Source organism: Nipponia nippon, unplaced genomic scaffold, assembly GCF_047370975.1.
Source record: "Nipponia nippon isolate SJK-2023a ecotype South Korea unplaced genomic scaffold, ASM4737097v1 scaffold_12, whole genome shotgun sequence".
Classification (NCBI taxonomy): Eukaryota; Metazoa; Chordata; class Aves; order Pelecaniformes; family Threskiornithidae; genus Nipponia; species Nipponia nippon.
In genome coordinates, this window is record NW_028262313.1 from 7419642 (window position 1) to 7444896 (window position 25255).

At 37.6% G+C, this 25255-nt stretch overlaps 1 protein-coding gene and 1 long non-coding RNA gene across 5 annotated transcripts in view; one reads left to right on the forward strand and one right to left on the reverse strand.

Annotated features, from left to right (window-relative positions):
* CUL4B (cullin 4B) lies at positions 1-25215 on the forward strand. 4 transcript variants are annotated; one of them, XM_087748581.1, is made up of 21 exons: positions 1-162; positions 972-1490; positions 4213-4328; positions 9003-9106; positions 10042-10111; positions 10619-10692; positions 11716-11878; positions 11979-12068; positions 12340-12422; positions 13543-13610; positions 14740-14858; positions 15700-15892; positions 17005-17109; positions 17418-17528; positions 18290-18375; positions 19198-19305; positions 19566-19679; positions 20636-20741; positions 20817-20989; positions 21532-21684; positions 22905-25215. In XM_087748581.1, exons 1-21 carry the CDS (start codon positions 150-152, stop codon positions 22998-23000), a joined length of 2664 nt encoding a protein of 887 aa, XP_087604707.1. In that variant the 5' UTR covers positions 1-149; the 3' UTR covers positions 23001-25215. The 4 variants fall into 4 exon arrangements, with proteins under 4 accessions (XP_087604707.1, XP_087604709.1, XP_087604708.1 ...); XM_087748583.1 differs by lacking the exon at positions 1-162 and adding an exon at positions 223-239; XM_087748582.1 differs by lacking the exons at positions 1-162; positions 9003-9106; positions 10042-10111 and having other exon boundaries at positions 249-1490.
* The window catches only part of LOC148056668 (uncharacterized), an 8900-nt gene continuing 6907 nt past the window's right edge, over positions 23263-25255 (reverse strand). The window contains exon 3 of the long non-coding RNA XR_015702595.1: positions 23263-23335. This is a non-coding gene — a long non-coding RNA (uncharacterized LOC148056668). The remainder of the gene's footprint in view (positions 23336-25255) is intronic.

Consider the following 25255-nt stretch of genomic DNA (forward strand, 5'->3'; position numbering starts at 1 on the left):
GCGGGGGGGCAAGCCCCGCCCCTCTACCCGCCCCCTCGGCGCTCCCGCCACGCGGAGCGCGGCGGCCACGCCCCCTCGCCGCACGACGCGGCCTGCGCCGGCGCGCCAGAGGGGTTAATGAGCGCGCCCGTTACGAGCGGCCGGCAACGATGATCACTTCCGGTAGGTCAGAGGGCAGCGGAAAGGAGCGGGGGGAGCCGGCGGGAGCAGGGCGTGCGGGCAGGGCCGCCGGGCCGGAGGTGGGGCCCGCCGCCTACCCGGGCTGCCCGGCCGCGCTTCCGGGCGGCCGCGCCCCGGCATGCACGGCGACCGGATGTGCCGCCATCTTTAGGCTCCCTCTCTGCCGTGTATTGACAATAACAAGCCCCGGGCCGGGCCGTCCCCCCCCCAGGAAGAGCGAGCAGGAGGCAGAGAGGGGGGAGGCGGGAGCCCGAGGAGAGCGGGCCGCGGGGGGAGAGCGGGCCGGGCGGCGGCGAGGGAGCGGGAGGCCTGTGGGGCGAGGGGCTGGAGCCGAGGCGTGAGGGAGCCGCGCTCTGCCTTCCCCGCTGCTGCTCGGCGGAGACGAGGCGGCCGGAGCAGGAGGGGAGCGGAAGGAAAAGCTGGGGGAGCGGGCCGCCGTGGGGAGATACTGGTGTTGGAGAGAAGAATTGAAAGAAGCTAGTGGGTGGCGAGAGGCAGGAACGGAGGCGCCCCGCTGAGAAAGCAGTAAAAGCAGGAAAGACAAACTACGAGAAGAAGCAAAGTAATAAAGAAAAGGGGAAGAGAGGAGATAAAGTGATTCCTCCGAGAAAGAAGAAGGCGAAGGAGAGGGAATACGGAAGGACTCCACTGATGAGAGAGAGGAGTTGAAAGACCCTCCCCCGAGAGACACCAAACAGAGACTGACTCTCAAACTCTCTCTCTCTTTGTCACACCACAAGGATTTGATGCCCCTCAGCCTGTTCACTTCTGTGTGTTCATGTTTCCCACAGGTTTCTCTTCCCCCAACCCCCCAGCTGCAGCCCAGGAGGTCAGACCTGCCACTGATGGTAATACCAGCAGCAGCTCCTCCTGCAAGAAGAGAAAGTTAAATAACAGCAGCAACAGCAATTCTGAAAGAGAAGAATTTGATTCCATTTCTTCCTGCGCCTCTTCTCCTTCCAAAAACACCTCCTCATCATCTTCCTCCGTCATCACCACCTCCTCGTGCTCCTCCTCAGGGGTCGCCTCCTCTAACCATCACCTCCAGAAGAAGCTGCGCTTTGAGGACTCCGTGGATTTTATTGGACTCGATGTGAAGATGGCTGAAGAGTCTTCTTCCTCCTCCTCTCCTGCTGCCTCTTCTCAACAGCAGCACCAACAACAGCTCAAAAACAAAAGCCTTTTAATTTCATCAGTGGCTGTGGGGCACCATGCAAATGGCCTGACCAAAGCTGCCTCCTCTACTGTTTCCAGTTTCGCCAACAGTAAACCTGGCTCTGCTAAGAAACTAGTGATCAAGAACTTTAAAGGTAACAGGCCATAATTTGTCACAACCTGTGGGGAGCTGACGCTCAAATTTGTGTTTTGTTTTCAACATGAAAACTGGTTGGCTTTCAAATAGCTGCAAGTTTTACAGGAAATGCTTTTCTGTGGTGAACGTTTCTACACTTCTGTAAAGGGGGGATAATGTTTTCTGATGCATACTTGCCTAGTCATGTACACATCCTGAGCCACACTTCGCTGCTTGGGATTATTTTTCAGACTCCTTCCGCTCTATCTGTTGAGAAGGCTTTAACTTGTATGTTAGACAAAAGGTTTTACTATATAAGTGTGTAAATCACCTTTCTTCAAACTTTAATGTTTGACATGTCTTTCCTAGTCATCCTGATTCAGGGCTTAGTATATTTTTTTAGCCCAGTTCATGATAAGTCTTTGCAAAGAATGTGTTTTTTTTAAATTAGGCCTGAATCTGTATGTCTTGCCTCTGTCCATGTCTGTTTATAGGTTAATCTGCCTGTGCTTAGTTTTAAATGTTGAACCTAAGGTGATTATCAGGCTATTATGACGGATTTCCTTTCTGGTTTCCCCACTTGCCTTTAAAGTAGGTAGTTCAGATTTTTGCTGAGTGTTTTTCTTGCGATATCCTTGACGTAGTTTTTATTATTTAACTCTTTAATGTCTTTTCGCTGTCTTAACATACTCTCACTTTACAAGCTTACATTATTTTATAAATTCTCTCAAAAGAGGTATTTGAGATTCTCGAGTATTGTTACTAGAGACCAACTGAAGCAGAGAAATGAAACTTTTCTGCTGTGGTGCTGCTTCATTTTCTAGTAAACAAAAATACAAATAGATGTGGGCAGAAAGCTTAGCTAAAATTCTGTCACTTTTTTCCCTATGAAGATGGGGAAATTGTGGGCTTTTCTTATTTCCTGCCTTTTGCTACCTTCTAAAATAGTCTTGATAGCTTGCTTTCTTGGGTTGTTTTTCTTTTTCCCCGTGTGTTTGGGGTTGGGGGGGTAAAAGATATTGCTAACATTAAAATTAATTTCTAACTACGCAATTGATAGAAATATTCTACAGAGATATCGCAGAAGGTAAGGATTAGGATTATTTTAGCCACAGTGATGTTTTACAGCAATTCATGATCACAGGGTAACTTTTTGCTTTAAGGTCCTCCTAATTCTCAAAAATGTCCTCCGCCCATCATGTCATCATCAATTAATTTGAATATTTTAAAATTTATACTTATGATGCCTGATAGTGAGAAAGAAGTGCTACTTTTCTGTTGCTTGTACGCTGTTATCTTTAAGGGAAGTCAACTTTTCATGTTTAAAATATTTGTTAAATGTCATGGATTGCATGGTGCTGTGATCATCATTGCTTATGAATTGGTATTTGAATCACTTGCCTAAAAAGGATGTTTCAAGAATCTGCCAGCTTTGCTTTTTATTTACTCTCAGATGCTAAACTGAATAATAATCTTAGAGATTATTGTCTTTATCTTAGCATGATAGCAATAACATCCTTTACAACTTAAATAACTTCCTAAAATCCAGAATCTTGGTATTTACTGCTGACTAGCATACTCATTAGTTGCTAGTGAAAACAGGCAAGTCTCACTTGTAGTTAGTTGTCTCTCTAGATTCTTACGATACAGTTCATGTTGAAATATTGTAGGGAAATGCTTGGGAGGACAAAAAAATTACTTCTCTCTGTTTGTTATTTCTAGAGAAATCATACGTTTAAAATAACATAATTTGTTTTTTACCTTTAGGTATGTAAAAGTCCATTTTAATAGAGGATAAACTCTGGGCCAGTTTCACCTGTTGGTGGCATGAATGTGCATGTGACTTCCTCCCTAAATTTTCTTCTCCTTCTTTCTCCATTTGGGAACCTGCTTATTAGAACAAAAATGGTCATTTTGGCTAGTTATGAGAATACACAGAATTTTAAAATAGTCCTGGTATTCTGAGGGTGTGACTTGGGGAATCTCTTTTAGCCTGTTGTAAATGCTTTAGTGCTGCTGAAGATGCTGTATAGCAGGCACACCTCTAGAAAGGAGGCTGAAAAAAATAATGTCAAATCTTCAAAGCTTGAGCTATTTGAACATTAAAAGAGGGTTTAACTCTAACAAATATCCACTGGCCAAACCCAAGACAGATGTAAATGGATTACTTTAAAATAGGAAGGTTTTCCTTGCGACCATAAAGCCTGTATTATAATTACAGTATTTCAATGCATGTTTCTTGAGGGTTTCTTTCCAACTGTTAATACAAAGTAGAATTAATGAGCAGTAAATTAAAAGAATAAGCTATACGCGACTCTGTATCTTTTGATCCATTTTTTTCGGCTTTTATGTTCACTTTCTTTTAGCTGTGCTGTCCTGGTAGTGAAAAAGAGTGTAATGAAGTTGTAGATCATCCTTGCTGGTTTTTAGCTTTTTATCCCATCTTGAGCTGCTCAGACGCAGTATTGTGATTTTTATAAATCACACATACTGTTTGGGCTACAGATACTGTGATGTGCATGTGAAGAGCAATGCTGAATTTTTACAATGCGTTACTATTTCGAATGTAAATAAGATACTGCTTTTACACTAATGCTTTCTTTTCATGTAAGTATAAATTAAAATCTAGAGCATCAGCCCATACCTCTTTCCTTTCAAAGCTACATTTTCATTTCTGTAAAAGGCAAAATGTTCTGCTTTTTCTAAATACTTTCTCAAACTCTGTATAATTTCTTTTAAAGATAAACCCAAATTGCCTGAAAACTACACAGATGAAACCTGGCAAAAACTGAAAGAAGCTGTAGAAGCTATCCAGAACAGTACTTCAATTAAATACAATTTAGAGGAGCTCTATCAGGTAAGTGCTTTAAGTAAAAGCGACGGGGTAGGGTTTTTTGTTTTGTCGTTGGATTTTTTTTTGCTTAAAACACTTTTGAATCAGTGGTAAGAATATGACATTTTGCTTGATAGCTGCTTTTTGTCATTGAAAAACTTTTCATTGAATAGTTTCTCCAATTTTAAAATCATCAGTAAAAATTTCACAAGACCTAACATTGAACTCAGAAATTTTTTTACTTGCTACAACATAATCCAAGGTATGGTTTCCCTTGTAACAGTTGACAAGAATTAAATAAGGCAAGGAGCTGTATTCCCTTTACTGTTTTGAGGTTTATGGTGTATAGCTGCTAAAGGAGAAATGTGAAATCCTAAAACGGTAGTGTTTAGGTAAGAAAAAGATGATTTATATTAAAATACAATCCTTTTTCTGAAGACAGTATCTGTTCATGATTAAGGTTCATAAATCATTTAAAAACTGGAACTTTTTATTTGACTTCTTAAAAGTAAGTAGAATACAATTTTTCTTCATGAATTGTATTATTTTGGTTTGATTGTAATTTTTTATCATTCAGCATTCTGTCTATTCTAACAACTGAGAATGAAAATTTATTCCCAGCAACAGCTCTGATTGTTTTGCCCTAAATGTTTTAGGAAATGATCAGACTTGAACTGCATTTCCTAACTTTTTTTATACGCTCCGCTTCTGCTTTTTCAGCTGAATGCGTTAGGGATACTTCTCCCCCTCCTCACATTTTCCCTACTAACATCGTGCTACTTGTGGTTTTAGCGGCCTAGCAACAGTACTGCTTTAGCTAGGTATTAAGCACTTACACCTTTTGCTCTACTTTTAAAGCCTTCATTACCTGGTTAGTTCTTTGATTTGTCCCTATGTGTGTATATAGCCTTCTCTTCATCTGTTTTTAGTGTCTCTTCTTCCCCTGCCCTCCCCTTTTCAATAAAAGTTGCACTTGGATATAACTGATTTCTGTGAAAAGTAGAGCGAAAAATCCTGTTTGCACAAGGTTTGGGGACAGATTTAGGGAAGGATAAATTGCCGTTCTTTGTGGAACCAAGAACATCATGGGCCAAGTTCCTCAGTCCAGTGCATTCTTAAGCTCATTATATAATCTTTTATAATGTTCAATTAATTTAAAAATAGCTTTTTTAACAGTTTGTCAGGATAATATATAGTATTGATAAAGTAACACCAGTATTATTACTGTTGCAAAACTTGGTGAAACTAATAAATTGCAATCTGCTGTATTGGCTGGTATTGTAAATTACTTACTCTAGACTGAACAACAGAGCAAGTAACTGTTAATTAAATACTTGAAGGATATCCAAAATTGTTTAAAAATACAAAGTTCTATTGAAAGCCTCGCTTCTGCTTCACAGTTATCACTTAAATTTCTGCTCACTTTTACCGCAGGCTTAATTTAATGTTGCTTGTGCTCAGAAAACCAAAAATAACGCTTTTTTTCTTTTAAATCTCAGTTTTAACATTGTAATAACTTTAGATACTTTTCAATGAAATAGAGTGCAATCAAGTATGAGATTTTTCTTTTTTTTTCATAAATCTAAAAATAAATGTCTTGATTTAAAAATAGTAATAGGAATCACTAGTGTTTTTAAGTGCTAACTAAACTAATGTCATTTCTGAACAGCTGCTTGGTAAATGGATCTGATGCCAAATATGCCTTGGCAGACACCATTATCCAAGCATAGAGGGGAATTGCAAAAGAGTCTGCAAAAGTTCTGCTGCACACCTCAAAACAGGATACTTCTTTTTTTAATGGAGTTATTTGGTTTAACTCTTGTCTGTGTTGGAAAATCCCACTGAGCAAACGTTTTGAGGCTTTATTTCCTTCTGGGACACTAGCTTCGTACTTGCTTTGTTCCTGCCCAGCAAGAGAAATTATACATACCTTTGAGTAGCTGAAGTGCTGCAGAATTGAAAGCTTCTTTATTAGAATAATTTTCCTTAGTTTAGTACCAGAAAATAGAGATCTAGATCTTTGGTACCAGGTCCCTAGTTAATTTTTTTTTTTAAAATCAATCACATAGTTAAGTATTTCTGGAAAGTTCTGATTTTTCTCTCATCAGAGTTGTGTTCAGTTCTTTTTCCTAGTTCTCCCCAGCACACAAACCCAGGTGTGGATGCTGCAGTTAAAAAAAAGGAAAAAAGAAAAAAAACACAGAATATATGCTGCTTTGCCTTCAGATGTTCTGACCATCTTCAGGGCACAGATTCTCTGATCAGAAAGCTTTATTCTACTAATTCAGAACAAGATAATTTTTGTGAACTAGAGCCTCTAAAGTTCTTGGGGAATTTTTGATACGTTACAATTATTGTTGTGTAACACCAGTAATTAAATTTGCAAAGCATAATATTGCAGTAGTGGTGTTATGCTCCACAGAGCAAATCTTGGTAAAAGTTTTTGTATTCGTGTCCTTAGAAAGTTCACTTGGGCAGAATTCACAAATTAACATCCAGAGAAATGTTTTGATTTTATCAATGAAGAAGTTTTGCACTTGATGTTCAAACACTCAGTACTAGCAGACGTGTTTAACACTTTGGAATTTCTGATACACAAATGCAAAAGCACAGCTTTATATGAGCACTACATAAAAGTAAGTGTATGATAATACACGTTAACTTATTTCACTAAGAGATACTGGTATGCGTTTGTCCATCTACAGTGCAGAGGATGATTCTTTTAAGGATTTTGGAGCAGCGTGGTTAAATAGTACTTGTTTTGATAGCAGTTATGAAAATGTTGGTAGTTGAGATGGATGAACTGACCAGAAGTACAGCAAAATGGCCGCTGGTGTCCTAGGCTGGTAGGTAGAAGCGAGACTAACTGTGGTTATGCAGGTGACTAGCAAGTTCTATCTAAAACATTCATCTTCCCAGCTCTCAGTTGGCTTCTACAAAGTAAGTGGGAGAAAAGAAACAACCCATTTATTGCACTTGCTGAAGGTCTAATCCGGCTCTTCAAGCTTAGTGTTTTCCATCCTGTTTTCTTCTGAAGTCAAAGTAGCGGCTGTTTCCTGTGGAGCAGGATAGCGGTAGCAGAATAGAGTTGAGCAGTGTCCATAACCTGCTCTGAACAGTGAACTGTTTTATATGTTTTCGTGTCACATCATTGTATTTGTTTGGGGTTTCTTAAGTGTTAAGGTTGAGAGTTGAATTTGTTGCTATTTCCAAATATTAAGATATGTACACTTCCGTGATAATTCTGGCTTTCCTAATAATCCTCATTCAGGCCTGTGTTAGTCTTAATTGGCATACTCACTCGCTATACCTGTTTGTTTCTGACAGTAAGCTTATGCAGGTTTGGTTTTCTTTTGTTGTTATTGTTGTGGGGGATGGTTTTGTTGTGGGCTTTCAGTTATTGTGGTGTGGTTTTGTTTTGTTGTTGTTTTGTTTTGTTTTTTTAACTCCTCTATGTCCTGGAGCCAGTATTAGCTGTAGTGCACTTGCTCTAGAAGTTGTTTACTGTTGATACTGAGAACGATTACTATTGATATTCTAGGATAAACTGAGGAACTTCTTGTTTAGCTATTTTGATTGTTGTACTTTTAGTGGTGGCTGTTTACTGTTTGCTGGTGGTTTCTATTTGGATGGTTGGGAAATATTCTGGGGGACTTCAGTGTAATGGAGTAGATCTGCTCTGCATGCTTCTGAACTACGCAGTCTGTGCATGGTTGCCTGCGGTTGCTGGGGAACAAACTTGATCTTCCAGTCCTTTTTTTCCTATGAGTTGGTTGTACTGACAACTGAATTATTTGCCGTTAAAAAAATAAATAAAATCGAGAGGCATTAGTTGAAAATCATATACCTCTCCTCTCTAGCTTCTACAGATGTTTTACAGAATAATCACATATTGTGTTTTTCACCAATCCACAAAGAGTTAAAGTTGCTCGGTTGCTTTCCAAATCTGGGCAATTGGTATAAATTTTGGAAAAGTCTTGAGTTACACTTATGCACTTAAGAATGCTTGTTTGCTTGATCAGTCTCCAAGACATGTCCGCCTTTTCGCTTCTTGCTGTGAAGCACAGCAGCAATTCTTCTAATACTTGATATAATCTAGAAATCTGAGATTTGTCACTGTAAACATCTGGAATGTAGTCATACTATTAAAAATTGTTCAGGATTATAACTAAGCCTATTCAGGCAAGGGGTTGATGGATGGAGAGATATGTATATAAAAAATAGGTATATGTATGTACTTTTGGGGATGAGGGAAGCTTAATCAAGGGAAGGACTGCTTCTTCTACTAATATCAGTGTGACTTGCAGAGCGCAGCAGTTAATAAAGTTAGACCTTAAGTGTCTGCTTTGAAGTATGAAACCCAGCAAGCTGCTGGAACATATTAAACTAACATCCTTGTTCTCAGAGATGCAAGTCCTGCAGTTCCTTATGAGATACCGGTACTCCAACTGAAATTAATAAACCGTAAGCAGTTCAGGGCATGGCCTGCCTTTGTCTCTTACTACCATTATAGTGCCATGTCTCTCGCTGGTGTTTTGCATGCAGCTATTAACTATGTTACAATTAAGAGATGGTAGATTTTTGAGTGAGAAGCAGAAGAATTCCATGGTTGGTTTTGGGTTCCCCGCCACCTTTCGTTGTAAAACCACATATAAGAATATAAACAGATTTCTTAGTATCTGTTTCTCTTTGCTTCAGGCTGTTGAAAATCTCTGCTCCTACAAGATTTCTGCAAACTTGTACAAACAATTGAGACAGATCTGTGAAGACCACATTAAAGCACAAATTCACCAATTCAGAGAATATCCTTTTTTTAGCTGTTGACAAGCCAAAACGTTTTTACCTGCCAGTGTGTGGTGATGGATTTCTTTAGTTCATGACAGTAGGCCGTGGTAATCTGAATTCCTAGTTTTTGCATCATTGGGTCTTTTTTTTTTTTTTTTTTGTGGGACCTCAGAGAACACTACAGTTCTTTTATGTCTGTAACCATTTGAAAAGTTTGTGAGAAAGTTTCATTGGTATTTGTGAAGCACTTTGGCGTCTTACAAAAGCTCATATTAGACTTACAGCAAGGCTTAAAAAGGCTTTATTGGCTATATCACTTCAGGCTTTTTGATGTGCTGATCTTGCCGTGCTCAGGTAAACAGAAAAGTCTTCCAACAAGTAGTTCTTGTTTTCTTTTTGAAAAGTGCTAGTGGTCTGGCAGCATACAATGTTAGTGGTTCAGAGGATCAAAATGTTTTATTTTCAAAAGTTTTGAGTTGCATCAGATCAAGATCCTGTTAAGTGGATATTAATTAGTACCAGAACTATGCAGTAAACTGAATACAAGTTAAATTTCAAGAAAAAATTTCTCTTGTAAGGTTCTCTCTTAAGATGAGCTGAAATTAAAGTAGCTGTGTAGTGGTGGGCTCTTACATGTATTGTGGATCATTTGTTTTTGAGGTGTGGGGATATGTATGTTTGTTCTGATCCCCAGGGATGGGAGATTGGACAAAACATTCAAAAGTATTTAGATACTTTTTTTAAAAAATCATTCAGATAATTTTGATTTCTCATTATTAACACAAGGATCCTCATTTAAAAATAAGTAAGTTGCAAGAAGTTAACTGGTTCTTTTGGGGAGTAGGCGAGTTTGTTGTGCTCTGTTAAGTGTCTTTAAAAAAAAATAGTAATGTTCGTTCATTTCATTGCTAACGCTACCTATTAATCATAATTTTCTTAATGATTTCTTCATGGATTCATTGGATAGTGTCCTTTTTCTAAAGAAAATAGACAAATGTTGGCAAGATCACTGCAGACAAATGGTAAGTTTTTTATCTTTTTAAAGAAAACCAGTTGCCTAGTCAGCCTGTGTTTTGCTTAACTTTGTTCCTTTACAAACGCACTGTGCTCCTGAAATATTGTCTTAAATTTATATAAGGCTTCTTTGTGACATACAGCTGTATCTAGTTTGTTAGAAATCTAGTCTTGAAAATACTTGTCTGTAGTGTGTCTCTTGACACATTGGTCTGATCTTCGACACACACACACCCCCACAAACACACCCAACTCCTAACTGTTGTTTCTATGCAAACCTTTCTTCTTTTATACGTATTATGAAAGTCCCTATTCTTTTATACAGAAAGATGCTAAATGTCACATTGATCATCTCACTCAGATTGGCAGAATATTTTAAACAAATCAACACTGTCTAAGAAAGCACTACCTGAAACCTGTCAGTGGGATTTTTTTTTGTTGCTGAACAGAATTTGTGTTGCTCTTCAATTTCAAGAGTAAAATGATTGTGGCTTTTTTATTCTTTCTCATAACAGATTATGATTAGAAGCATCTTTTTGTTCTTGGATCGAACTTATGTACTTCAGAATTCAATGCTGCCGTCTATTTGGTAAGGGCACAAAGAATAAAATTATTGGGGAGTATACTTAAATTATCACATACATCTTGCTGATTTTCAGGGGTTTTAACACAAACTTTGTAGTGACCTGTAAATTAGATGGTGAATGCATACATGCTTGTTGCAAAGGGAGATTTCACTTTTAATTTGCTTGCCATGAATTACAGGATTCTTCTAGAATAGCTGTGATAGCAAATTTCAGCTAAGTCGATCTCAGACTCTGGTTTGCACACTAAAAGGAAAGGGCCTGCTCAACAACTGAAGCGCAAGGGTTTGGGCTGCCCAGTTACTGGCTTTAACATTGCATAGTGTTCAAAGTTCTGTAAGTATTTTTGAAGGAAAGAGTTACCTAAAATAAAAGCAAGTTATTCTCTTTTGGACTTCAACACCCCCACTCTCCCCCAATATTTTAATAATTTGCAAATGCCCTACAGTGCCTTCGGCACTACCTGAATTACTTTGAAGGAGCGGTGGATGGAGGTCCTGGCTTTTCCTAAAAGTGTCTAGACCCACAGTTTTCAAATTCGTGGAAGGTTTTAACTGGCCAAAGCAGAGATCCTTGTCTTTCACATCACTGAGTTCTTCTAAGCTCTGCCTAAGAATCAGAGATTAGAAAGTGATGGACAAAAAAAGAATACTGTCCAACAGCTTAACCGTGGAATTGGGACACAGGATGACATTATCCTTTTCTCGTGAAGGCTGCTGTTCATTCAGTTTCTATCATCCTGCCAACCAAGTGGAAAATAAAGATGCTGCAAAAGTTAGGTGGTTATTTGGGAAAAAATATGTGCTTTGGTCTTTAAAATCTGCAGCTTACTGTTGATGGTTTGTCATGGTTTATTTTAGTGTTTATGTGTTTGTTCATCTTGAGCGATTTGGGGGCAGAGGAGTGAGGAATTTAAAGAATGCTAGTATTTATTGGCCTCTCTTTGATCTAGATCAAATTTTATTAATAGAGAATATTTGGGGTTGATTCTTACGCAGTTTATTGAACAGTCTTTATTTTCTTTTCAGGGATATGGGGCTAGAATTGTTTAGAACTCATATAATCAGTGATCAGAAGGTTCAGAACAAAACTATTGATGGCATTCTTCTGCTGATTGAGAGGGAAAGAAATGGTGAGGCTATTGATAGAAGTTTACTGCGAAGCCTTCTAAGCATGCTTTCTGACTTGCAGGTGAGTGAACTTGTTTAACCTTTAAACCAATAAACAGCTCAGATTCTTATTTAGTGATCACTAAGCTTTACCCTGGACTGCTATTGTGTTGTTTCCCTAGATTTATCAAGACTCTTTCGAGCATAGATTCTTGGAAGAGACTAACCGCCTGTATGCAGCAGAGGGACAGAGGCTTATGCAGGAACGAGAGGTATTTTGAATGTTTAACAGTATTTGTTACACCTAATGATGACAAAGCATTTGTCAGGAGCTATTCTGCTGCCTTAGCCAGTGTACAAGGCAATAATGTGGCCTTTGTTTTATAGTACTCTGAAAAAGCAAATTCACATGCAGTTGCCTTCAGTCACAGTGCTAACGTTTTCTGCTTAAAACTGGAGCTGCTGCTGCTGTCAGACCAGTATTGTCTTTTTTTTTTCCTCTTGATTTTTTTAAAACATACAAAACTACTCTGGCATTTTCAGGTTCCAGAATATCTTCACCATGTCAACAAGCGCTTGGAAGAAGAAGCAGACAGGATAATCACTTATTTAGATCAGAGCACGCAGTAAGTGCAATCTCTCTTTGCTTGGTATTGTTAGCTGTTTGGCTCTTCTTCTGTTGAGGGCTATCTAATAGCTACAATTTATTTCAGTTATTGACTGACCATCAAATGCTTCTTACTTCCCACAATTCTTTGTTTACAATGAAGCACTGTCTTGGCTCACACAGCTAATATCCTTTTCTTTTAAGCCACTAGTTATTTTGACATAAACGTTGTTGGCATTTGGTCAGAGAAAAATAGGCTGCTACCCCCAGTCTAAATGTCTCTTTCTTGCTGAAATGCAATTAATCAGCTGTCGTCCTATCTGAAAAAAGATAGGACCCAGGATAGAAGATTCTTAAGCTAAAGGCTCTGAATATTTACATTAAAATACTTGCATATTCTTTATGGAGTCTGGGAGATGATTGACTAATGTCACTCTTCAGTCCTTTCTACTTAGAGGCAGGATTTCCTCAAATACTATCAAGTGGAGGTCATGACTGGTAGAACAGGAGAAATGTTCTCCTAACATAAAGCCACAGCTGTCATGTCTGAGAGAAAATGTAGGTCACTAATATAACAAAACTCTTAAGCAAGTGGCAGCAACTTCTTAAAGAGCAAGTACAGAGGATCTCTCTGAGGGGAAGGTGTTTTATTGCTACCATCATACATTTTTTTTATTTCCTTCCTCCTTCAGCTGTTAAAAACATTTAGCTTGTTTAGTGGCTTCCTTCTTCCACACCATTATTAGTGGCCAACTCCCTATTTTGTTTTAATACCTCTCAACTTGTGAGATGTGTTTTTTCTTCTCCTTGGTTTGTCTCTCCTCCCCCAAAGCAAGAGAAGGTATATTGTTTGACAAACTTTTGCCCAGTTTCTTCACTGATGGAATCATTGTCTGGCTGCATAGAGGTCACGTACAACAGGCTTATTGTGTGAATTAAATCCTCAGTCAGCAAACAGAAAAAAAGATTGCTTGCTGGGGAGGCAAAAGGATAAATATGTGTATAATCATTTTAGGTCCTTGGCCACGGATAATTAGAGCACTCCCAATGGCAAGTGTAGTTAACATAATCTCAAAAAAAGGATTTAAAACTGTCAATAATGGAAAAAGGAAAAGTAATTCTAAACGTTTTTTCTATAGGAAGCCACTAATTGCTACTGTAGAAAAGCAACTTCTAGGTGAACATTTAACAGCCATTCTTCAGAAAGGTAAACTTTCTTCTTTATAGAAATGTTTCTGATTACTGCTTCGGGGCTTTCAATTCCTGTGCTGAAAAAGAAAGTGACAGATTCAGGTGCTGGGGGAGGACACAAGCTACCTCATTCTTTAACGCCCTTTGCTACTCAGTTCATGGTAGAGCATTGACCATTTTGCAAGAGGGCAAATACCATTCTCCTTGTCAGGGGTAAGGAGACGCAATGCTGTCTTCAGATGCACACCAAAGCAAAAGGAAAACTAGAATAGGGGACTCTTGAGTTCAGTGTACTAAATAGCATTTTGAAGACTCAGAGGTAAAGGAGTAGCCTTCAAATTATGGCTGTACCAGAAAGGGGAAATACTGATTACTCGCTGCTCACAAAAAGCAGCTTGTTTTAAAAATTTAGTACAATTTGAGTAATGAAGTACATTGCCTCAGTTCTGCAATAGTCTCTGTGGTGTCAAGTGGCCCTCTGTTGCTCTGAGGGATAGTCTGGAAATAGATATGGGTGCAGCAAGAGCTGAATAATAAAAGAAAGTAACCAAGTCCTTACTAGCCAGGTTCTGGATGAAACTGGTATGTGAGCATCTTCCTGCACATCTGGAACAAACTCTGCTGAGAGGAGTATCAAGTTTGCAATATTTACCCATCTACTTTCTTAGAACCTTGCTGTGGAGCATCAGGCCTTCTCTGCCAAAAAGTTAAAAAGTGAAAGGTGAAGATATTTCTTGAAGCTGCTTGCCTTCAAACGTCTGTAAAATTTATTTTACAGCTGGAATTGAGACTCAGAGCTCTGTCTTGCCAAGGAGCCTTTCCTGCAGATCAGCAAAGTGTAAACTTTTCAAATCTTTAGGGAATAGTAAAGCAGAAGTAAGCAAGGTGTTGTGATAAGTATGTTATGTAAAGCACATGTAGCCTAAGATAGCCATTGCAATAACAAGGTTTTTAAGGTTTGAGCCAGTTTAGGTAGCCATTCTGTGTTTCAGTGTTAAATTAGGTGGCTTAAAAAAAAAAACCCACTACCACTAATTGCTTGATAAAAAATACTGGCTTTGAAGAGGTCCCTTACTGTAATAATATGCTGCGCTTTCTTTGGATTACTCTGGTTTTAATTTCTATTGAAATTCTCTCATTTGCAGGTTTAAACCACCTTCTCGATGAAAACCGAATTCAAGACCTGTCTCTTCTGTATCAGTTGTTCAGTCGTGTGAGAGGCGGAGTACAGGTTCTCTTGCAACACTGGATTGAGTACATAAAGGTACTGTTTCTAGAACTCTGGAACAGATACCGCTCTTGTATCGATGGGGTTTATACACAGATATTTGAGTCATCTCTATAAACTATTGCATTTTTCTAAGAAGTAAAGACTACTTGCTTATAAGCATATATTTAATGGGCAGCTTTTGAAACTGTACTAGGAAAAGTACAGTCACTGTTCTAGCCCTATTGAAGCAAATATTGAACGTTCCATTGAATTATTAAACTCCAAATAAATTTGGCTTTTAATAATAATAATCTTGCTTATAGTTAGTTCCGGGTGACAGCTATATTTCTCCAATAGACATGTGGTAATGACAATGTTTCTGTCTTCCCCCTGCGAAAACTTCTTGTCAGAATGAGTGATAACTTAAGTTACCAACCAATTGAAGTTCAAAAAGCACTTGAATATCACTTACCATGTTTCATCTTATTACTCAGTGAAAATTTTGTTATAGAAAGTATGGTTGTTGTGAAGGAAGGCTTCATAATGGTATAGGAGTACTGTTAAATAAAATTGAGTTTAGTGGGAGCTATACTTGTGTAAAACCGGAGGGTATAGATGTTTAAAAAGGGTGCGTTAATTTTGTCATGCTTAAGTTTATTTCTTCAGACAAAAGTTCTGAATCTGTTCACTTATTCATAGACTGGTTTTAAATCAACATACAAGGTCTGGGAATTATTATATAGTAAACAGTTCATAATGCTATTAATTCTATTGTGTTAGTGGAACTAATATGAATACCAGAAACAAGACATTACAAAGATAACTTAGGCTTTTAGAAGTCTTGTCATTTAAATTCATTATTCAGGCTTATTGAAAGATATGTTTTATTTTGCAGGCATTTGGTAGCACCATAGTAATTAATCCAGAAAAAGACAAAACCATGGTCCAAGAACTACTTGATTTTAAAGACAAAGTTGACCATATTATTGATGTTTGCTTTCTCAAGAATGAGAAGTTTGTAAATGCCATGAAAGAAGCCTTTGAAACATTCATTAACAAAAGACCAAATAAGCCAGCTGAACTCATAGGTATTTTTTCTTCAGTTTCTTCCCATGTGAGAATTTGGGTGGGGGACAAGAGGGAGTTGCTGATGCAGCTTACAGATGGGATATGATGGAACTGTGTGTTAAAAGGCATTATTATGCACAATACGTTGTTAAACTGGGGATCTACTGTGCCTTACTATGCAAGTGAATTATTTGGTAGTATAGCATTAAAAATTAAGAACAAGCTCTGTTCATCAGTTCACTGGCTAGGCTATAGAAAAGTGAACAACATTAGAACTTAGGCATTCCAGCAATTGACTGGTGTCCAGATGTGAGAATACCACTAATAATTTGACTTCAAAAGCTTACATAACTGTGCCAACAACACACGTGCACAGAGCTATTAGGGGCTCTACATAGATATCTATATTTTAATATATAAAAGTGAAGAGAGATGAGGATGCACTGTACCTCTCGTGATGTGGGGACAGAGCCTCTCTAGTTTGCAAAGAATGTTGTTTACAGATTTGTGCATTACAAGCCTGGCTCTCTGCACTTCTGAATACCTTAATCATTTCCCCACACAGTGAATAATACCTGCTTTGCAATCTGTTGTGCTGTTAGGCTTGTGGAGTAATGCCTTCTACCCCCCTTTTTTTAAATTAATTCACTAACTGTAATGTGCTTACCAAACCATTTGAAATTAAAACAAACAGTAATCTGCTAGAGAAATTCAGCAGCATAGTCAACACATGTAAATAACTGGTTTACATATTTTTCTTCTGATCTTTTTGCTTCTGTTATAGCCATGTCAATCTAAAGCAATAGTGACTTTTTACTTTGAGTTCATAATATGGACCAGAATTTTTTACATATGCAGAAATCTTTTTTTAACATTATGTATGCTAATAAAGTTAAGATGCAGTAATTGCTTATCTGGAAAAGGAGATTAGGCTATAATGTTTTTATAACTTCATAGCCTCTTTGAAAATATATCAAGCCAGCTGTGATGAAACTGATTTGAAGATAATTTCAGGATCCTTTACGTTTCCAAAAACGTCACAATATTCGATTAAAAAAAAAAAAATTAAAATTGTTGTTTCATTGTAATACTAAGCATATGCTAAACTTTTTATTCCTTAATGTTCTTTTAGCTAAATATGTAGATTCAAAGCTTCGTGCAGGCAACAAAGAAGCTACTGATGAAGAACTTGAAAAAATGCTGGATAAAATTATGATCATATTTAGATTCATATATGGTAAGTGTCGGGTTTTTTGTCGAGATGCAGTTGTTTAATCAGTAACGTAAAGGTACTTTGAAATAATTTTTGCAGTCTGTCTGCGTTTTCAAGTGTGCGTGCTCTGTAGATGCAGTTTGCTGGTGTAGTGCTGTTTAACTAGTTTGCATGTTAAAATGCCAACAACAAAACCTGACTCAAAATCTGTGGAAATCTTAATGTGAAGGATCTTATTAGCTTTACTGAGCTTTGAATTGGGCCTCTTGTAGGTAATGCTTGTTTAAAACAAACAATGATTTGTGATCACTGTCAAATCTCATCTCTTACAGGAAAAGATGTCTTTGAGGCCTTTTATAAAAAAGATCTAGCAAAGAGACTATTAGTTGGGAAGAGTGCATCAGTAGATGCTGAAAAATCTATGCTTTCCAAACTCAAACATGGTAAATATCTGTCTGTCTATCTATTGGCTTGCTTTCTTTTAAAAATAAGTTGGTTTAACATGCCTTCCCAGAAGTGCTGTTTGTATTTCCCCTTTACCTGAGGGCAAAACCCCCGTGTGCAAGTCTTGAAAGACTGGTGGGTTTTGAAGAGACTCATTTGCTTTTAGTTTTGTAATTATAGCAGCAATATCCAAAAACCAGGAGCTTAAAGTGCATGGTGTATCTTGGCTGGCAGGATAGAATTGAGGTGCCCTGCTGAATAAATCAGTGATGTGCTCAGAGAACTTGAGGATGACTTCTGCTTGTTATTCACTCCATATAAGGTCTGAAACATGAAGCTGCCAGCTAGCAGTCTTCTAGTCTGGTCTTCATTGTTTCATAGGATGGAGTCTTTGGGTGGTAAGAGTAAGATATTTAGAACTTGATCTTATTTTATCATCAAGAGACAGTTTGGTAGGCAGCTGATAGAGATTAGAATTGTCATCTGAGTGACAGGTTGCCAGTGGAGTCCTAGGATGAACAGTCATGTCCACGTGGAAAAACAACTGGCTTGCAAAACAGCTGCCACATTAAAACATTCTCCCCCTTCTTGTTTATAACTTTATCCTGTATCTTAATTAGAATCCAGGTCTTTATGTAAGAACATATGCTGAAATAGGTCGTCTTGCTTCGAAGTACATTCTGATACTTAAGAATAACTACTCTATGGTGTTGAAAATAAACAAGCTTAATTTTTAAGATTTACATTTCCTCTTTTATAGAATGTGGAGCTGCTTTCACCAGCAAACTTGAAGGAATGTTTAAAGATATGGAGCTTTCAAAAGACATAATGATACAATTTAAACAGGTACGGTGGGAAAGCCTGCCCTGGCTCCATCATTTACTTGCTTTTTGAATGAGTTTTTCTCAGAAAGCCTAATGAGAGGGTGCAGGATGTCTTCAGTTGTGAACATTTCTATTGTAATTGAGTTGAACTCCGTTTGAATTATTCCAGTTGTCTGTAATGTTCTTTCACTACAGAGAAAAGGACTTTGTAGGTGATTGCTTTCAAAAGGAGTGGACAAAAGCCCAACTGGGAAAACAGTCTCTACTGAAAATCAGTTGGAATCTATTTCTTAATTCTGTGCTGTCTGTGCTTTTGAAAATTTTACTGGATTTATTAATGCTTTTCCTGAACAACAAAGCAAAAAAACCTGAAAGAAGCAGCAGCTTAAAAAAAAAAAAACACACACACACAGTAATAAAAGAAGAATTGTAAACTTATAAAACATTTTAACACCAGTTCTAAAACATTTTTAACACTGCTATATTCTGATGGACTGGCTTGTAAATTTTTGCCCATTAGTTCTGGTGCTTCTGTAATGTTTTGATTACAAGCTAATTTTAACATTCTTTCCTCCATTCACACATAATTAGGTACACCTTCACATCAGCCTGCTAAAACACTTCTGCCATTTTCTTCCTGTATGAAAGTGCCTTTAGAACTTCTGAAAAGTGCTTTTTCTTATCCTAATTTTCTTGTATGTAACTTGCCATTTATACAGCAAAGACATCATAAGGTCATCTTTCTGTGCTCTCATAATGCCTGTTCTAACTAACTTTTCAGTTCTACCTGAAATGTGTTTAATAAACATTGCTTTATTTCAGTTTCCTTTGTTTCTTTCTGCAGTATATGCAAAATCAGAATGTACCTGGCAACATTGAACTAACAGTGAATATTCTGACTATGGGTTATTGGCCAACCTACGTGCCTATGGAGGTCCATTTGCCCCCGGAGGTAATGAATATAGATGTATCATACCAAGTATCAGTAATGCTTCATGAGATCAACTGCAACTTGGTTTTAAATATGCATATAATCTCTAGAAAGAAATGCAGAAGTGTTTGGGTTTTTTTTAAATAAAGTTTGTTTTCTTTTCTTGCAGTTCCTTTAATCTTTCTAAGTCTTTATTTAAGGCTTATTTGACTGTGGAGGAGGGAAGGATGTTTTTAAAGTAGAAATTGTGTTTTACTGTTTTGGGTTTCATTTCTTTTTAGATGGTAAAACTGCAGGAGATTTTCAAGACCTTTTATTTAGGAAAACACAGTGGTAGGAAACTTCAGTGGCAGTCAACACTAGGACACTGTGTACTAAAAGCAGAATTTAAAGAGGTGAGTGTATTGTTCCTCTTATTCCTGTTGCTTTGCTGATTCCAAGTCTGGGTTGTACCTTAGAGATATATCGGGAAGCTTTTTTGTACTGTGATGGAAAACTTAGCACTGTTTTTGCAATTACTTTTAACCTCTTGCTATTATTTCTGGAGTTGGTAGTTTCTGAAATAGATCTATTGAGGTCTAAGAAGATGCATCTGTTTTCTGTATCGGTGGAAAAAAAAAGTTGCTGGTTACTGCTTGGGGAAAATATCCAGTGGGTTTAGTTCCATATTAAAAATGGCACTAATTTTTATACGCGGGGGGGGGGGGGGGGGGCCTGTGTTCCATAGATGACCTTACTTCATCTGACAGCACTAAGCATCTTTACAGTAAGCTTTTCACTACTGAAATAAAAGTTTTGGATGGTAGAAGAACACAACTGTTGTTAAAGGGCTTCCACTTACTCCCCTTCAGTATTTCTTCATAGGCACAAACAGATTTCAAGAAAAAGTCTCTTGGAATAGGAATGCTTACCAGTTCTATTTTTCAGAAAAACGTTAATGGCAAAACAAGTATTATCAAACTTGGTTATTTCAAAGATCCTGTAGTTCTTAATACTGTGTTTCTTAAACTAATGTTTGTGTTACACTTTGACTTAAAGATCTTTCAAATTGTAATTTTAAGCACTCAGTGCTTCGAGATTTGTCTTGAGTAAGTTGATGCGTATCTTGGGTGAGTTTTGTCACTGGATATAATAGTCTAGCCTTCTGACCTCTAGTTTGTTCTGCATTTCATAGCAAACACAAGGTGACCAGTAACTTTTTATTCTTTCATATTCCCAAACGAATAAAATAACAATTACATCCTTCAAGTGAAATAATTGACATACAAGAGTGACTTATTCCTCCTCCCCCCCCACCCCCCCAAAAAAATAAAACCAGCCTAGTGATGTCTGTTAATTTCTCTTGTGACAGGGCAAAAAAGAACTTCAGGTCTCCTTGTTCCAGACACTGGTGTTGCTCATGTTTAATGAAGGAGAGGAATTCAGTTTAGAGGAGATAAAGCAAGCCACTGGGATAGGTTGGTATTGAAAACAGCTGACTACTTCCGAGTGTTCTTACTAAAAAAAACCTAAACAACTTGTTTCTGCTTTAGAGGACGGAGAGCTGAGAAGGACACTTCAGTCTCTGGCTTGTGGCAAAGCCAGAGTACTGACTAAAAGCCCCAAAGGCAAAGATGTGGAAGATGGTGATAAATTCACATGTAATGATGATTTCAGACATAAGCTCTTCAGGATAAAGATCAACCAAATTCAGATGAAAGAAACGGTATATTCTTTTTAATCCTCTGGGGTCTAGATCCTTGGGTTAAGTATCTTGTTGCCTGCCCATTTACAAGCTTTTTTCCTCTTGGTTGTAACGTATGTACTGATATCTTTGTAAAAGCTACATGTATAATTTGAATGATAGCACATACCTAACAGTGCAGACTTAAATGTGTGCTTTCATACTAACTTAGACACTAGTGGTGCTAGATGTCTCTAAATAAGGTTGGTTAGGAAAAAACTTCCAATTAGTGAACATTCTTCTTGCCCTTGATCATTCCCTGAAGTTTTACTGAATGGTTTGTGAACATAGAAGCAAGTTCACAGTGAATTTTCCCTGACAGCCATCCAGTGTAAAATCTGTGCAAAGATTTTAATTACTTTTACAAGTGTTTTTTAATAATCGGTCTTCACATTTGTAAAGGGTTTATGTCAGATATTTGACAACAGACATTTTACTGTCTCACACTGAGAATTGTCTTAGAGATACAAAGAAGAATTGTTTTCTAGTGTTCTTTTTAAAACTTCTCTAAATGGATCCTTCAGGTAGAGGAACAGGCAAGCACTACAGAGAGAGTATTCCAGGACCGGCAATACCAGATTGACGCTGCAATTGTACGAATCATGAAGATGCGCAAGACACTGAGTCATAACCTGCTTGTATCAGAGGTCTACAACCAGCTTAAATTCCCAGTAAAGGTGTAGTACTGATTTTTCTTCTTCTAAGATTTTATTACTTCTTTTCATATTCCCTGGCCTGTCCTCAGAGTGCTTCTGTCTAAAACATCCATTTTTTTGCTATTGGGAAGGACAAATACTCACTCTCAGGAATTTTTAAAGTGCCAATTGCATTCATTTATCTGAATATTACCTAAAGCTTTTAGTAAGTTAATAAAAGCTATTACTAAAGGCTTTCAGAACCAGCATCTGTTAGCAGTAACTGTGAAGCTGGCTCTCCTTGTACGCTGTTCTTCTTGCATTTAAGTGTTCTGGCAATGCGTTCTTGGGGATGAGGGGAAAATTTTTCAGATATGTAATGTAGAATTGGTTTTGATCCTTAATTTGGTTGATCGTTTTTAATAAATTAGTAACCAACAAATGTACAGTGTTTTTTCCAGACAGATTATATTGGTTAATACATGTGTGTGTATATGTGTGTGTGTATATATATATATATACATGGAATAAAAATTAGATATTGGTGAATGTCTCAAAGCTAAAGAAGCCCATAGTTGCAATATAAAATGAATAGCTTACTTATTGTGTACTAATGGAAATGGATTTTCAAATAGACAGCGATGCATCTATTTGAATGCAAATATACAGTGGTTTTTGTCAATGGAAATGTAAAATAAAAGGTACTGCCATCTTATTCTGTTTTGTTACCACGTTAAGTTCCTGCAGGCAGGCCTGTAAGTATTGCATAAACTCCAGTTGGGCTTTGCAGGGTTATAACAGATGATTTAAGTGCTTTTCCTCACTCTCTATTATGAGGCATATGAAGTCCACCCAGCAAAATCATAGGGCACCCAAACTGTTGCAAAACTCGCTTGCATCAAGATAAAATGAAACTTGTACCATCTTTTACCAGGTAAAAGTCAGAAATAGAAATGCTTTGGTACGTAATATGTGAATTGCAGTTCTTTAGAGTTCAGTTTAAACAGCAGCAAATATCTTTCCCTGCTGTAAAAAGTCTATGCTTAGCTGCAAGTGACAAGCCTATTTTGTAACTTTCTCTTCAGTCAATTATACATTGCAGACTTTAGAAGCTTTGATGCTTTAAGGGATTTTTTTTTTTAACTGTGATTTCTGTTTCCTCGGCCATCTTAAACAGTATGAATATTTGCCTTAAGTAGAAAGAAAGAACCGAGAAACATTGACTGCAAAGTAATAATGCTGACATCTGCTTTATTTTACAGCCTGCTGACCTTAAGAAGAGAATAGAATCCTTAATTGACAGGGACTACATGGAAAGAGATAAAGAAAACCCGAATCAGTACAACTATATTGCATAAACATATGTTGGCCTTTGTTTTTCTGCACACTTGGTGTCATACAGAGTTGCCAGTGGATAAACTAGCCTGTTGATCCCGTTAATTGACTTTTTATACTACCGATGATTGAATGAAAGCAGTGTAATGGAAAAGTATAGTAGAGTGGACTTCTTTCAGTGGTTAACATGCCCATTTAAAGAGTACTATTTACATTTTAAGAAGAATGCTGTTGAACTCTTTGCATGTTATTTAGTAAGATGTGCAGAAAGCTGAAAGAAAGTACCTGGTCTTTGTGATTCCATTTGTCTCTGGGTCTGAAGAGGAGTCCCTTGATATATGACAGATGTCTTTCACACCTTTAAATGGAAACAGAAGGTTAATTAATATAAGAAAATAGCCTTTAAAATGCTTAAACTGCATGCAAACTTTTAATTTACTGTACAGAATGCGTTTCAGTTAGTAACATACCATTGGTTTGGTTGATGCCCACACTTGGATTTTTCCCTTGAGGGAGGGAAAATGGGGAATAAGCCAAGCTATGCTTATTGCTGATATAATGGAAAATATCCTTGGTTGCAATTAAGACAAAATGGTACCAATATAAAATGATGTATAAAGTTTGCAGTGTGGGCATGTATACTGTATATACAAACACCATTCTTAAATAACTGCTACAACAAAACAAGTTCGGATTAGATTTATATGGCTTGCCTATAAGACTTAGTGTTCACCTTTGGGAGTAATAAGCATAAAACAGCCATAATGGAAAAAGTGACAGTTTTTACTAGTCGTGGGTAGGAGGCCTTCACCTCTTGGCAGCAATACTCTAGCAAGAGAATCTATTTACAGATATCTATGAAAAGCCACACTGTTCTTGTGGTAAAGCTGTAAGAACAAAAATTACAAATGGATTTTAATACTTGTTTTGCTTTGCAACATTCTAAACTTGAACTAACCTCAAGGTTTAGACAGGGCATCTCTTCTAAGACTGCCCTGCTTTGGATTGCTTTAACTTAAAGCTTTAAGAACTCAGCCCTAGATGTGGCAGGCCTCCTAGAACCCAGAAGCCTACCTCTCATATAGAAAGTTAAGTATTGCTACAAGGCATCTAAAATATATTTTCTTAGATGACCAGAGAGCATTCTTTGCATCTTTATAAGACATGGGAGAATAAGTCACTTGAATGTAGAGCTTTGTTTCAACAAAATGCATTTTTTTATTGCTATAGCAGCATGTGCCAGGAATATATGGTAAACAAAGTGTCAGCAGAAAAGGTAACTCCTCCACATAACAGTTCTTCCTTACCCAGCCAGGCTTTAGACCTACCATCAGCTGTGTTGCAGAGCACAATGAAAAACCTCATCCTCTTTCAGGCACTGATAGTCCTGGGGAATACCAGATATTTCTTGAAAGCAAGATGTTACTTTTTTTTTTAATGGCAGTGTGTAACTTGGCTCTCTATGATCTATAACTTATCACTGTGATCCCACATTCAGGGGTGTGCATGTGCGAGACAGTGAGAGTGTGTGTACGTGTGTGTATTTTGTATCTGACACATCCCATCCTTTATTGCTTTTTTGATCTACTGTTTAATTCTGTATTTTCTCCAGCTGTGTTTTCTCTCAGGCTCTTTTATATGCAGTCCTCAGCTGACAGATGAAGCAGATGTTTTTTTCTTCTACTAAATTATTTGCTGTCACCCTCTACTAACTGTCATACAGCTCTTTGTGATCTGCAGAAAATCTGCCTTATCCTTTGACACTATTGCAGCATAACCACTGGTAGACATCCAGGACCACCCTTGCCTCTGTAAGAAAAATACTAACAGTAGAGTTATCTGGTAAGAAACTTGAAGACTGCTCCTGCAAATCTTTAATTATTAGTTCAAATAGAGATCCACTGGGGAGGAAAGAATGCCCCCCCAAAAAACTTCTGTATTTTGCATTCAATGTTCCTTTTTCTTGTATGTGTTTTGTATCTTTAGCCAATAAAAGATTCCTTTTTAAAAAGGTGTTTTGGAGAAGGAGCATAAAAACCTAACTCTTTGGGAGACAGGAGATGATAAGTATCAGTATGGAACTGGTTCCATTCAGTCTGTTGTAGCATATAAATCTAACACCACTACATGTTTGAAATACCTGTTCTGGTAAAATCCTCCCTCGTTAGACAGGTGTGTTGCATTCAGTCAGACTAACTGGAAAGGTCTGAAGGCTTATTTAATTTTTATCCCATCCATTTCAGTAACTTAAATGCAGAAATATTATATAGAAAATGTC

Coding starts and splice junctions, on each gene's coding strand:
- CUL4B (XM_087748581.1), top strand. Junction 15,893..17,004: donor TAAGCCAGCTGAACTCATAG/GTATTTTTTCTT, acceptor ATGTTCTTTTAG/CTAAATATGTAGATTCAAAG. Junction 17,110..17,417: donor CATATTTAGATTCATATATG/GTAAGTGTCGGG, acceptor CATCTCTTACAG/GAAAAGATGTCTTTGAGGCC.